A 14,451-nucleotide genomic window follows, 5' to 3' on the forward strand; every position below is an offset into this window, starting at 1 on the left:
GTGTGTGTGTGTGTGTGTGTGTGTGTGTGTGTGTGTGTGTGTGTGTGGCAGAATAGAGGACATTTAAAGACTCAAAGGGGGAAATAGACAAAAGAGAAATAGGCCTGGAGGTAGATGCCTGCTCATACCTTGTTTGTTTGCATACATTAGAGGTTTATTAGCATATTGGAGTGGTCTTTTAATACAGCAGTGAGGTCACACAGAGTGGATGTGGTGTTGTGTCATGCTGTTTAGTACAGGGAACTCCACATTATTATCTCTATAAAGATTTTACTTCATCCGTTAATTGAGAGAAACACTCCGATTGCTGTTCAGCAGTGGTGGTGGGGGGGAAGTACTCTGATCTTTTACTCCTGCATTCAAAATTTGATTGAACAATTTTTGATTGAACAATTCATAAAAATGTATTTGTGAATTATTTTTTGTATCATTAATCTAAATCCGCAGAGTAACTGAAGTTATCAAATAAATGTAATTGAGTAAAAAGTAAAGATTTCCTTCTGAAATGTTGAGTAGTTTTAAAGAGTTGACAAAGTTTTTTAATGGCAACATTGGATGGAATCTGTTTTTGGTTAAACCAGCAAACTGTCTATTGCCTATTTTTTATTATTCAGCATTTTCTACAATTATCCAACCTTTAGAGCAGAAAGGATGCTGTACTCCATTCTTGCATTGTGTGTTTGTGGTCCTCTATCTTTGCTTTCAGTCAAGTTCCAAAGACATCAGTGAGAATGAGCTCAGTACTGTAAGTTCACAGCTGCTCCCTCTGTGTCCTCCAGACTTGATCTCCCAGCTGCTGGACCCCTGGTTAGACAGAGAGATCTGTTACAACTTGATCCCCGTTCCAGAGTCGTACACGGGACCCCGACTCTCGTTTCCTCTCTCCGTCTCTGATACGAACGCTCTCCTCAGTGCATTTAAGGAGCAACAGGTACAGTAATTAGGGTCTTTCTCTCTCTCTTGCTTTGGATAGATGTGTTGGCTCTTTTAGGGACCTCATTGCTCTTCTTCCTTGCAGACCCTACATGCCAGATATGTTCTGCAGCTGCTGTACGAGACCAAAAAGCTCCTCAAACAGATGCCCAACATCATCCACTTGTCGACATCCTACACCAATGAGATCACTGTATGTGGTGGGTGACGGCGACCTCAGTTTCTTGTTAATTCAAGATTCAAAGTTATTTGTCAAAATGTTTCAGTCTCATCGTTTGGATTCTGTGATGAATTTGAAACACGGCACAGTGGGCTGCTGAATACATGAATAACCTGCTTACCAGTTAAGTGATTGCTGATGTCTGTAAATGTGTTGTAAATACATTTGACTGTATCTTAATGGCAGCGATCCAAGAATGGAGGTCTTGTTTATTTGCACACTGATCGGGCACTTGACTCCTCTTTCTCGGCTGCCTCCTCCTGCAGATTCGCATCTCATTAAACTGAAGAATACTTGTGACTGAAACAGAAAACACACACCGGTCGGCGGTTGAGGTGTTTTAATTCCATTGAGGAATATTTCAGACATCCTCTGCAAATCAGGGATCAGATAAACCAGAAATAAGATTCACATTTCTGCATTGCTGTGATTCTCCTTTTTGGTACAGGTGATCTGCACGGGCGGCTTGATGACTTACTTCTCATATTTTATAAGGTACAGTACAACACATTTCTTTAGGATCACTCACTACCTATTTTACAGGAAAACATTTCGTTCAGATTCATCTGATTTTATATAGATACAGATTTAAACAAGCAAACGTGCGCGACAGTTGAAGCCACATCAGACATAGCCGAAAGCATGCACTCAAGATCTGATTTTAATTTGTTGATTTCACGACTCGCTTCTGTTCAGAATGGCCTTCCCTCTGCGGAGACACCATATGTGTTCAACGGGGACTTTGTGGACCGCGGGAAAAAGTCGATCGAAGTGGTCAGCCTCCTCTTTGCCTACCTGCTGCTTTACCCCGACTACATGCACCTGAACCGAGGAAACCATGAAGACCACATAATGAACCTCAGGTTGGTTAGACGAGAAATTAACAAAAACATTCATCTGTTCAAACACAAGGGTAGTAAAATTAGGATATGTTTTTACATTGTTGTTTCAGATATGGGTTTACAAAGGAAGTCATGCAGAAATACAAGGTGCAGTAACGTCCAGCCACATGGCTTTATTCTGCCTTTATTATGTATATGTACAGAGCTCAGTTCACACTCTGCAGATTTTAGCATTAGATTAATGAAATGGCGCAGTGGCCAACGGTTGTTTGATTAATTCCTTTGTCACTGCGTGCAGACTCATGGCCGTGAGATCCTCCAGCTGTTTCAGGACGTTTTCAGCCTTCTGCCCGTCGCGACGGTCATCGACGGAAAGATCCTGATCGTTCACGGTGGGATATCAGACCAGACCGACCTGGACTTCCTCAGCTCCATAGAAAGACACAAGGTCAGTGGAAACAAGAACGCAACCTGCACTCTTTTATCTGCAAAAATCAGCGTTGGGCACTAGAGTTCAGAACAACATTTAAATAAAATGTTGATGATTATCTGGCAGACAAGGTTCATGCTGAATACCTGAGGTGTTTCAAACAGCATTCAGTGATGTACATCACATACCTTGTTCATGTGATTTCCTTTATTCTTTTAAATGATTGGCCGACAGAAATGATAATTCATCCGTCACACAAATGAAAAATAATCATCTATTTCTTCATTAACAGTCTAGTTGGATCATAAATATGTATGCACATGTTCTCATATAGTTATGAAAAGTAATTCTGGGAAATAAACCAAATTACTCGAGAAGTAGAGGAAATGGATGCAACAAAATGTACAATAATCTCTATGTTGGCTTCTTACCTTCTCAAGGTACTTGCTAAGATTAGTATTGTACTCAGAATGTGTATGAACACATCTGTTAAGTCCAGTCAGTTTTTGATCGGTTTGATCTTCAATTTGGAATACCTTTGTCCTCGCTTTATTTCTGTCTTCCCTTCTCTCCTCTTCCAGGTGAAATCTGCCCTGAGGTTTCCCAGACGCAGTTTGGAGCAGCTGGACATCGGTCATTCCTGCAAAAGAATGAGATCGACGGCCGGCTCTCGTCCCAGCAGCCACAGCAAAAACCAACCGAGGTCTGACAGCAGCCCACAGCCGCTTACAGGTGTTTTTTAAAGTGTACAATAAGACTTCTTGCTTAAAGTGACAGACCCTCTCTTCTGTCCCTTTTTATTTCTGTAGAAAGACGCGATGCGGGCACAGCCGAGAAGACAGCGCAGCCTCCACTTCTTCCTCCTCCTCCTCATCGTCCTCGTCCTCCTCTTCGTTCTGCTCCCCTCGAACTCCATCGTGCCTCTCGCCCCGTCCGTGCCCGTCTTCTCCCAGCATGCCTTACAATATCAATGTCCTCCAAGTGCCTTACCTGGACTCTCTGTCTTCCGTTCCCCCTCCTCCACCTCCACAGCACGATCGGGAATGGAGACAGGTCAGAGTGGATCCAGCGCCTCGTATTGTTCTGTGCCTCGTCCAGCACTTTGATCTGCGTTTCCTCTCTCCTGCAGGTAGTGGATATATTGTGGAGTGACCCTAAACCCCAAGAAGGCTGCAGTCCGAACACATTCAGAGGAGGGGGCTGCTACTTCGGCCCAGACATCACCCGCAGACTGCTGCTCCAGCACGGACTCCAGCTGCTAATCAGATCCCATGAGTGCAAACAGGAGGGATACGAGTTCTGTCACGGCGGACAGGTAGACGGGAGGGACGCAGGACGTTAATTCAGATTGTCCAAATAATTGTTTGAGTCTGTAAGGAATGTTTGCGCATGTTTGTCCCACAGGTGATCACCATTTTCTCAGCGTCAAACTATTATGAGGAGGGCAGCAACCGTGGCGCGTACATCAAAGTGGGCCGAGAACTGGTTCCCCGCTTCTACCAGTACCAAGTCAGCCGCACAACACGCAAACTCACCCTGACACAGAGGTACAACAGGTGTCAGCCGTGTTTCTGCTTGTTTAAAAATGAATACCAGCTCTTTACCAGCTGGTTCCAGCGTCCTCCACTGTGAGGATTTTCTACATGTTTTCATCTTTGGGTTTTGGACTGCTGAGCGGTCAAAACAAGCATTTTTGAATTCAAGCATTTACGTAAGAAAGCTCAGCATTGTGTGTGCTTGCGTGTGCGTCTGCAGAGTGAGAGTTGCTGAAGGCTCCGCCCTCAAGGCCCTGAAGGAGAAGCTGTTCACCCATCGCTCTGAGCTGCTGTCGAGCCTCCAGCAGTACGACCAGAACAACACCGGTGCGCTCTTCTCACTCCGTTTGCCTTGCTTATATTTAACTAGGTTGACATGTATAGCTGTTAGATGCAAGCGTATCTTTTTTTGTGTGTGTTTTTTCAGGTTGTGTGTCAGTCAGTGAATGGGCTCAGGCGTTTGAGTCTGTACTGAGACTGGATCTGCCCTGGAGGACCCTTCGCCCGCACTTAGCCCGCCTGGCACCAGATGGCAGTGTGGATTATCAGTCCTGCTTTGAGGACATGGAGCCAGGGATTCCTCTAGCTCAGGTAAGAGAGGCGAGGGGTCATCTTCATCAGAGCAACCAAGTACATTTACTCAAATACTCTAATTAAAGGGTATTTAATTTTTTACCATTGTGGTGATTTTTTTCTAGTTTAGATTTAATCTACTTACTCTGTTGTATCCCGACTCTCCACCTTGTTGATATACTTCTTACATCTTAAACACAGTTCTGAATTCCTAATGCAGGTCTCTCACTTGTAAAGTGAAATCTTTCCCTAGTGGTACTGGTACTTTTAGGATCATAGTAGGTTACTTGTTCTTCCACTGCTGCTATTAAACTCAGCTAAAGGTTATCTACAGTTCTCTTTCTCTCTTTTCTAATTTTAGGTGACTCCAAACATGGCTGAAACTCTGTTTAGATACAGGACAGACATTGAGATAATATTCAACATTATAGACAAAGACCATTCAGGTAAAAAAAAAGTGTCAGTAATTCAAAAAGTGTGTCTGTCACTTCCGCACATGAGTGTACTGAATGTGTGTTGTCATGTTCAGGTCTGATCTCCATCGAGGAGTTTCGGCACACCTGGCGTCTTTTCAGCGCCCACCTGGGGGTCGACATCGACGACAGAGCCATCGACGACCTGGCCCGAAGCATCGACTTCAACAAGGACGGCAGCATAGACTTCACTGAGTTCCTGGAGGCCTTCAGAGTGGTACACAAACTGGACAACAAGGAACAACTCAACGGGAAGACGGCTGGAGGGAAGTGTTCGTGAAGGGAAGAATCTGAATGCTACAGTGTGGAAAAGCGCGGAAAAGTTTAAATGATTTAGTATTAAGTTAGCTGCGATTTCACTAGCAGTGATGTGGTTTAAAATGATGGTGCATTTTCGCTATTCGGTGGATCTAGGGACGGCAATGTCGATTTATACGTTACTTCCATCCACCACTTTGATTGAAAACTAAAACTACTGGATGGGTTGTCATGAGACAATGATGCTCCCCAGAGGATACATCCTTAAGACTTTGGTGAGCCTCTCAACTTTCATCTAGCACCACCAGCAGGCAAAAGATTTCAAATATCTTGGCATCAGTTTTGGTGCAGACATTCATGGTTCCCAGATGATAAATCATAATGACTTTGGTGATTCACTGTTTATTCATCTAGTGCCACAAACAGGTCGATATTTTTGACCGTGTCGCGGAAAATGACTCGACAAGTGTCGATGGATCGTCATGAAATCTGGCAGAAACATTATAGTGTACAACAGATGCAGCAGGAGTACCAGCGTCGATGCCACGCACTGTAGCATTACATGTATTGACGACTGAAGGCATGAGAAAACAGAGACACACTGCAGCTAATGTTAGAGTTTCAGATAGTGTGTTTTCAGCTGTTTACCAAAAAGGAATAAAATGGCTTTTTGTTAAACGAACTGTTGAATTTTGTGTATGTTTTAAGACTGTGTGTGTGTGTGTGTGTGTGTGTGCGCGCGTGTGTGTGTTCATGTTCGTTCTCTGCTTCACTCGGGCATTCTGCCCACTATAATTACCTAAATGTTGAGAGCAGTAAAACAGGCCCAGGCATCCTCTCAGCCTGAGTAAATGATGGGTTCAGATTTTACTGAACACACACACACACACCGGTTCCAAGAGACAAAAGTGAAGGGTGAGAGACAAATGCGGGGGTGTGGGAACTAATCCTTTTTTAAGTGAATTTGAACATTTTAGTGCTAGCGTTCTTGGATCTTGCCCTCTTTTCTTGTCAAACTGCTGATGTCTGAGTGTTTGTAAGTACTCACCATAAAGCAGCATCTCCCCTGATACCTCCTTATCCATCTGTCAGTGTTTTGCACCCTCTTACCCCTCCTTCCTCCCATATGCCCATCCCGTAGTAATCCCACACCACATCTCCCCTCCCCTCTCCTCAATCTTCAGCTCCTCATATACTTCCCACTTTCACTCTCCAAGTGCTTCTCTTTATCCTCCCGTCCCAAGTGCGAGATCGGATGGGGCTCCTGGCGGCACTGGTCGCTCTGCTCTGCATCTATGCTCCTCCAGGTACTTTCTTCAAGTTGATTTTCATACTTCTGCTGTTGTTGAGAGTGAGCAAGTGTTTTCTGACAACCGCTGGCATTCACTGTGAAACTGTCCTGCAGCGAGCGGAGCTGAGGGATGCAGCGGTTTTAGACACCTGGAGAACGGGCAGACGTTTTTCCGTTACGGTGGACTGCTGGTGATCTTCCGCTGTCGCCCTGGCTACAAGCTCCATGGATACAAGACCAACAGCTGCGTGTCCGGACACTGGTCCCGGAACACCCCAGTCTGTGTTGGTGAGGAGCTTCATTCATGAGCATGTACTGTAAACCTTTTTGTTTTACTATGTGCATTTAGAGGATAAGTGTTAACTCATTTGCCTCAACTTTTTGTCTCAAGCTTTCTTTTTTGCTTCTATTGCAGTGCAGGGTAGAGATTTGAGAGGAGATGAGAATTATGATATCGTCCTGCTCTTTCAGGCTCCGGCTGCTCGAACCCGGGGCCGCTCAGTCACGGGACAAGCAGCATGAATGGGGACAGCTCCTGGGCAGAGTTCAGCTGCAATAGTGGCTTTCAACTGCATGGGCCGTCAATGTTATACTGTAAGGGCCCCACCTGGAATAGCACGAAGCCTATATGCAAAGGTGAGCATAAAAAAACTCTCAGCTATTAAAGCAACATTTTGACATTTTGGAAAATGCGCTTAATTGCTTTCTTGCCGAGAGTTAGATTAGCAGATTGATACCACTCTCCTTGTGTGTATTCGTGTCTTACTATTCCTTTAAATGTGTGTCTTTGTATTACATTGCGTTAATATGTCCAAATAGCAGTAGAACGTTTCTTGCAGCACTGTACCTGTAAGTAACTGTAACTATGTATAGTCATGTTTGAAAGTTGCTGTACAAACAGATTTACCATACCTCCTTAACCATTTTCTCTTTTCTCCTTGTCAGAGTCCGACATGATGCGCTCAGTTTCAGGCGTCAATGTGCACACGCCAAACTTACATCAGAGCCTCCAGGCTGCCGTAGTTCTGAAGACCCAGAAACAATCCCACTACGCCCTCGCTAATACCGCTTCCAAAGAAGCAAACCTCAAATCTGTCTTGTTGTCTCACACGCCATCCCAAATGTCCGACAGGGAGAGGATCAAAGTGACCAACCCAAAAGTCCACCTGCAGCAGAATGTTCAGTTTCCCAATTTTAAAGTCAAAGATGGAGTCCAGACAACTCATCATGAGGCTCAACTTCAGGAGGTTAATGAAGATCAACAAGGACAGGAAACAGGAAGTGGAATGCATGGCTCGCTGGCAGAGGCTTCACAGGAGGAAGCAGAAAAGGTTGTCGGAGTCGACTCTAAATCACATCTGTCTGCTACTGTCTCGCCTACCTTATCATTGTCAAGAACAGAGCAATCAACATCTTCACCACCGTCATTTTCAACAGACCAAACACCAGATATCGCCGCTGTCACCAACACTGTAACGTTTGCACCAACTTCCCCACTCCGCCTCACGAGATCTGATGTGACTCCCTCTGAAGCAGCAACAGGCTCTTCACAAACTGCAGATGAAGACCAACGGGCTGAAACCGGTTTCCTGTATCCTCCCCGGCCTGGGCCTGTAGAGAAAGCATACACTTTATCTACTTCTGTTTATTTCACTTCTACCAGTTCTTCCTCCACTTCGTCACCTGCTCCCTCCCTATCAGCCCGCATTCCCTTCCTGTCGGCCTATACTTTCTCAAGTCCCAGCTTCACTCAGGCCAGTGAGAAAACACATCTGCCTAACGTTCCTTCAAACATCTCCACCACCACTGAGCCAAGATCTCACCAGACCGAATACCACAGCGCCACCTCCAACCCGCCTTTGCCGTCTCTGAGACTCGGTAGACGACCCGTGTGCACGTACCCGCCTGTGCCCGCTCACGGGACCTTCTACTTCCGTAATGTGGAGAATCCAGGACCCAGAGATTACAGGCACTACATACAGTATGGCTGCTACCCAGGTTACACACTGGGTCATGGAGACATACACAGCTACTGCCAGCAGGGGGACACCTGGAGCGGAATCACACCGGTGTGTTTGGGTAGGTTGTTTAGTTGTTCATTGTTGATACAAGCCTTAAAAGGAAAATCTAAAGATGGATATTTGCCATAAAATAGTTGGCAGCCTGTCAGTGATTCCTATGTAAAAATCCTCCCACAAAAACCAGTACTATGTGAGCACTCCAGGGATGTATGTGTTATGAAATAGTTTGTTACAGTCCATATGCAGTTTGCATGTAAAAAAAGATTGATTATTATAACACACAGTATATGCAGTGTGTTTCTAGAGTTTATGATGGAGCTTGTTTGTGAATTATTCACACTCCCGGTGATCATTCATGCTGCACTTTGACTAGACAGGTTAATATCTTTGTTCTGAAAATCTTTATATTATTTTTCTGAAATGAGAGCAGCTTGAGTCTAGGGCTGCGACTAACCACCAGGTTGTGAATTGCAGAATCATTTCTCAATAAATCAGTTCATCGTTTTTGTCAAATAAAATGTAAAAAAAATTGAAAATTGCCTATAAGAATTTGCTAAATTTTCTGTAGATAAATTAAACGACCAATAGTTTCAGTTCTTGACTCGCATCCAGTTTCAGTCTGTGTTTCAATCAAGCTGCTTCATGTCGGTTATATGTTTCAAAGAAAAATGCCTGTGAAGGTCATCTCAGTCTGAAAGATGATTCTGAACGTTACAAGTGAGTTACAGCCTCTGCTGTACCGATTCAAACCTCTCTCTGATGATGTTCCACCAATGTTCTCATACAAATGCTCAAATTAATTTCTGTAATTGTAACTCCCTGTATTGATGCATCCACACTGTTTGTCTCCAGAGTTGACACCTTGTTCAGTTAACCACGGAGGCTGTAACCAGCTGTGCTCTCACTCCGAACATTACAACCAGAGTACCAACCAGACCCAGACCAGAACTCAGTGCCACTGCAGAGCTGGATTCACTCTGCTGGATGATGGCCGAACATGTCGAGGTGAACATATTGATGTTTTTTCTTTTTCTTGTAACATTCCTGCTGAATCCTCTGTGAACGCCCCGGGGCTCCTCCTAATAAGAACACAACGTACACTGAGGCGTGTTACAGCACAACAGGGAACCTCCTCGTGTTTTATGTTGTTTTTGATGTTTCGTGGCGCACAGACAAGTATACGAGTGAGCTGTGAAATTTATGGCAGCACGGTGACCTTGTAGCACTTATAGGGCTGACATTTACTTTATATATCATCTCAGATATACGTGTGGCTGCTCACAGACAACCTGTCATTTGTGAGGGCCACCAGCTGAGGGTGTTGATAATATTTTTTCCACAGTGTTATTATCAGTGGGCACTATAAGACAGATAGACCTGTCCAGATGTCTTGGTTTGACTAATTATAGTTTAGTTTCAGCCGGAAAATTCCTGTGCAATGAAATAAGGCTTGTGATCATTCCTGCCTGACAGTTCAAGAGAAATGAGCTTTAAATTAGGTCCTTATTTCAAAAGATGACCTTTTGTCCACATGGGCCTCAATATATAGACATGTTGAACCATTAACAGAAAAGCAGTGGTGGAGACTAACTAAGCACATGCAGTCAAATGCTGTACTTGAGTATTTCACTTGGGAGAAAGTAAGGGGAAACGATGCTTTCCTAGATGGCAGGAAAACAAGAACGAGAGCTGATATACAAGCTTGCGGAGTCCTTTCTGCACATCCTTGTTTCCTGTCTCTGCAGAACAGGAAGTCAGAAAACATCTTTGTTATGGTTTGCTCATTATAGGTCCAAACAGCAAAACATGGCGACACATCAATGAGGTTTCAGAGGCGGGGGAGACGACCAGCTTTCATCTGCTGCTCTGTTCTTTCATCTCAGTGCAGCCTGGACTGTGTGTGTGTGTGTGTGTGTGTGTGTGTTTTGTCAGATCGCCTCTAAGCAAGAGTGTTTGCTTTATTAGGTCTGTGTTCATTAAAAACCAGTGCACGATATGTGTTCTTTATCCATGTAATCATTTTTGTCTGCATGTGTGTAGATTTAGACGAGTGTGTGGAGGGGCAGCACCCGTGTCAGCAGAGGTGCTTCAACACATTTGGTTCCTTTAAGTGCAGCTGTGATGCCGGTTATCAGCCAGCTCATGACCAGACCTCCTGCACAGGTGTGTGTGTGTGTGTGTGTGTGTATGTATTTATTTGCGTCTGTTCATGGTGTTCACATCTATGAAAAAAGTGTTTCTCCATCTTCCCAGATGTGGACGAGTGCCTGCTGCCTGCAGCTGTAACAGGCTGTGTGTTTGGCTGTGTCAACACTCCCGGGAGGTTCCACTGCAAGTGTCCTGCTGGCTACAGCCTTCAGACCGGAGACAGCCACTGCCAAGGTCAGGGGACACTCACTAAACATTACTGTGGGAAACCATGCATTGCTCTTCATGCTAGTAGCTCTATGGATGGCAATGTCGGCCGGTCCACCACTTTGACCCAGACTAAAATGTCTCATCCGCCACATGGATTCCCAGATGGTGAATGCTAATGGTGTGATGCCCTGACTTTTAATTCTTGACCTGATGATGGCACTAGATTCAATTTTGTTTCTTACCAAATACCTATGAAACCAACCATATTCCCTTCATTCTCAGTTAGTAAATATTATGACCATATTTAGTAATGCTGCACTAAACTAATAATTTGCCAATTAGCATGTAACATACCTGTTTTATACAAGCATGTTAGCATTGTAATGCTAGTAAAAGCACTGCTGTGTCCTGTCCAACCTCAGCAGGCAGCCGGCTGACATGGGAAGGCCATCAGCTTGATTAAGTTCACATGGGCCTCTCCATGTGCTCAGTCTCCTATACTACAGCCAACATCCACCCTGCATCACCTCTTAGTTTTGCACCCTCAACACCTCCACAGCATCTACACACTCCATTGTTCGTTGGAGGTAACCTATAGTTAAATTAAAATTATGTTTGGACTCATTTTTTGTCACACTTCCCTGAGCCAGTTTGAGACACAGAGCTTTTAGCATGGCTGTTGACTCAAAGTCTTGTTTTATAGTCTCCATGGCACATAACTTACATTTTAAACTCCAGTTACCGATCTAAAACATGTAAATCGTTGTATCCCAAAAACTTAATGTATTGACTTGAGGCTTCAGGTTAGGTAAACTCTTACGAGGGCATGGAAGATGTCCCAGGGGCAGATGTAACAATTCAGGTTTATTTTATTAGACTTACTATTAAGACATTTTACTTACCTGTCAGAATGGCGCAAAATCTACTTCAAAGGGAAGTTACTAAAAAAGCAGCACCAACCATTGCCAACACAAAATAAAGTGTGTTTTCTGTCAGTGCAACTTCGTCCCTTATCCCTTTTAGTTTTGACAATAAAATAAAATGGAAAAGATTGGTTGTCACCTTCTCCTAAAAGTATTTTTCTTATCCAGATATCGATGAGTGTGCTGTAAATCAGGGGCTCGGGACATGTGCGGAGCTGTGCCATAACTCACCAGGATCCTACCGATGCTCCTGCTCGTACGGTTACGTCTTAGCCGGAAACGGGCACAGCTGCATCGCAGAGTGTCCACCTGGGTACAGGAAGCAACCCACAGCAGCAACACCTGAGAATGCAACTGCACAAGCTCTTCGGGAGGAGTGTGTAGGTGGGAGATAACAACATAAAAGCTGAGAATTTCTCTAAATTTCTACAAAGAAATCATCTATATATCTCTGCGTGTCCACACAGATATAAATGAGTGCCAGGAGGAAACGTGTGAGTGGCAGTGCGTCAACCTCCCAGGCTCTCACCGCTGCATCTGCCCCAAAGGATACACACTGCACAGAGATGGCCGACGCTGCAAAGGTCAGTGGGGTCATGCACGCACTCGTAATGAGTGAAATTTGTATAAAATGAGAGTTTATGTGTGAATATGTTCACTACACATGCTCTCCTTCGTTTCTCTCGCTCTCCTCCAGACATCAATGAGTGCACCCGGAGGAATGGAGGGTGTTCCCACCTGTGTGTGAACCAAAAAGGTGGCTATAAATGTGCCTGCCCAGCCTCCCATCGGCTCTCCCCTTACAGCTGGAAGAAATGTTTACCAAGGACAACAGCGGGCTCTGCTGGCTGAGGTGTGTGACGTGTGCAAAGACACAAGAAATGCAAGTATCACAAGTGTGCATCATCATCGGACTGTGGTCTCTACAACCCAAAGAACCATTGGACCTATGAAACTGGCTAACGACACATAAGAACTTGAATGGTTATAGAATAAACATATGAGCTATCTGTCAAACTTGTTCGATGGATTTCAATATTTCATTCTTATAACAGTATTTTCCTGATTGATTCAGGAATAAATTCCTTAATAATTGACCCATTTGAATTGTTGTATTTCAAATTGTTATGTTGCGTATATATATTCTGATTGAATAAACAAATAAGTGTATTAATCACCGTTTTTAGTCATGACATAATTGGTGTGAATGCTTGAAGCCTTTTTTGATTCTTAACTCCCATCCTACATTTTTCAATGTAGAAAATGAGTTCACACATCACAATATTCAGCTCAGTTAGTTACATGCCTGCTATTACGTATCCATTCTAACTTCCAAATGTTTCAAATATGTCATACATTCTGCATATTATGAAACTTTAAATTCCCATTAAAACTTTTCAAAATATTTAACCTTCTTTGGTGCATCGTAAAATTGTCCTTTAAAATCTTCTGAAAAAAACAACTTAAAACTGCTCCCATTCCCATAATTTGAACTCTTCAAACATAATTTCATGTGAAAACGTAGGAAAATGTTTATTCATACAATGTTGCTGTGGAAGCAGACAGACTTATACACTTGGCCACAAGAGCCTGAAAGTGACGGGAACTCCAATCAATTCTCAGACATTATTGGTATTTCTCAGCTTTTAAAACTAGCAATAGTACTTAACTTTAAATGGTTCACAAAGCTGCAGCTAGAATCTTAACTAAGACTAGAAAATGTGGGCATGTTACAACAGCTTTCCTCCACTGGCTACCTGTCCCATGTGTAAATGGACATGCCTCTTCCTGCCTCATCTCCTTAAACCTTTTACTCCAATCATGACTCCTGTCTGTCACCAGAGTGAAAAAGTAGTCAGCAGGCCTGTCATACCTCTGTTCTTACAACATTACCTCCACATTGGACGGTCAGATTCCCCCTTTCCCCACCCCTTCAAAATAAAAGCCCTAACGGAGTAACTTTCTTAAAAGGAAGCTCCGACCAGGGCTTATTTTTCAAAACAAATCCCCAAACTCTCTGTATGTTAACAGGAAACTAGGGATGGACCTCATAGTTCAACTCTTGTCAGGGCTTAGACCTCATGTTGTATCCTTATTCCAACAAAATAAATTAAAGTAAACTTCAGCTCCTTCTTAGTACACTTAAGATCATTCGAATTAAACCCAAAAAGCAACAGCTGGAGCTCTGACCAATCAGAACTCCTCCTACTGCTGGTTATAGAAAATGATATGTGGCAGTAAATAAACAAATGACAGGTTACCATCGTTAGTCAAATCATTTTATTATTGCATGAACGTGTATAATGTTCATGATTTTCATGTCAGCATTAAAATATATCAACATTTACTGTTTTGCTTTCAAAATCAAAGCACTTGGATGGAAGTTATTTAAAACTTATTTTTTTACCTTTCTGTGCTTCTCAGACTTACAAGGACCCAATTCAACATACTCCGGACCTCTCTGGTACTTTACCAATATCTGGCTGCACTGCCACTTCATTCTTTACATATGCATCATGAATATATATATATATATATATGAATATATATATATATATACATATACACACATATACACATATACATATACACAC

The 14,451-nt window shown here is 43.4% G+C and overlaps 2 protein-coding genes across 4 annotated transcripts in view; both read left to right on the forward strand.

Moving 5' to 3' along the window:
• The window catches only part of ppef1 (protein phosphatase, EF-hand calcium binding domain 1), an 8,660-nt gene extending 3,350 nt beyond the window's left edge, over positions 1–5,310 (forward strand). For all 3 annotated transcript variants that reach the window (XM_031846861.1, XM_031846859.1, XM_031846860.1), the window contains 14 exons: positions 780–931; positions 1,019–1,133; positions 1,602–1,648; positions 1,850–2,016; positions 2,106–2,142; positions 2,294–2,443; positions 3,007–3,128; positions 3,235–3,478; positions 3,555–3,740; positions 3,830–3,972; positions 4,181–4,287; positions 4,388–4,551; positions 4,895–4,979; positions 5,063–5,310. In XM_031846861.1, the coding sequence (XP_031702721.1) occupies positions 780–931; positions 1,019–1,133; positions 1,602–1,648; positions 1,850–2,016; positions 2,106–2,142; positions 2,294–2,443; positions 3,007–3,128; positions 3,235–3,478; positions 3,555–3,740; positions 3,830–3,972; positions 4,181–4,287; positions 4,388–4,551; positions 4,895–4,979; positions 5,063–5,286 (1,943 nt within the window). In that variant the 3' untranslated portion in view covers positions 5,287–5,310. The remainder of the gene's footprint in view (positions 1–779; positions 932–1,018; positions 1,134–1,601; positions 1,649–1,849; positions 2,017–2,105; positions 2,143–2,293; positions 2,444–3,006; positions 3,129–3,234; positions 3,479–3,554; positions 3,741–3,829; positions 3,973–4,180; positions 4,288–4,387; positions 4,552–4,894; positions 4,980–5,062) is intronic.
• Positions 5,311–6,488: 1,178 nt separating this feature from the next.
• Positions 6,489–13,035, forward strand: LOC116383209 (uncharacterized). Its single transcript, XM_031846858.1, has 10 exons — positions 6,489–6,571; positions 6,670–6,843; positions 7,027–7,191; positions 7,501–8,634; positions 9,429–9,581; positions 10,617–10,739; positions 10,830–10,958; positions 12,026–12,241; positions 12,325–12,441; positions 12,555–13,035. Exons 1-10 carry the CDS (start codon positions 6,520–6,522, stop codon positions 12,707–12,709), a joined length of 2,418 nt encoding a protein of 805 aa, XP_031702718.1. The 5' UTR covers positions 6,489–6,519; the 3' UTR covers positions 12,710–13,035.
• The last annotated feature ends 1,416 nt before the right edge of the window (positions 13,036–14,451 follow it).

Source organism: Anarrhichthys ocellatus, unplaced genomic scaffold (assembly GCF_004355925.1).
Source record: "Anarrhichthys ocellatus isolate YVR2014 unplaced genomic scaffold, GSC_Weel_1.0 scaffold6, whole genome shotgun sequence".
Taxonomy (NCBI): Eukaryota; Metazoa; Chordata; class Actinopteri; order Perciformes; family Anarhichadidae; genus Anarrhichthys; species Anarrhichthys ocellatus.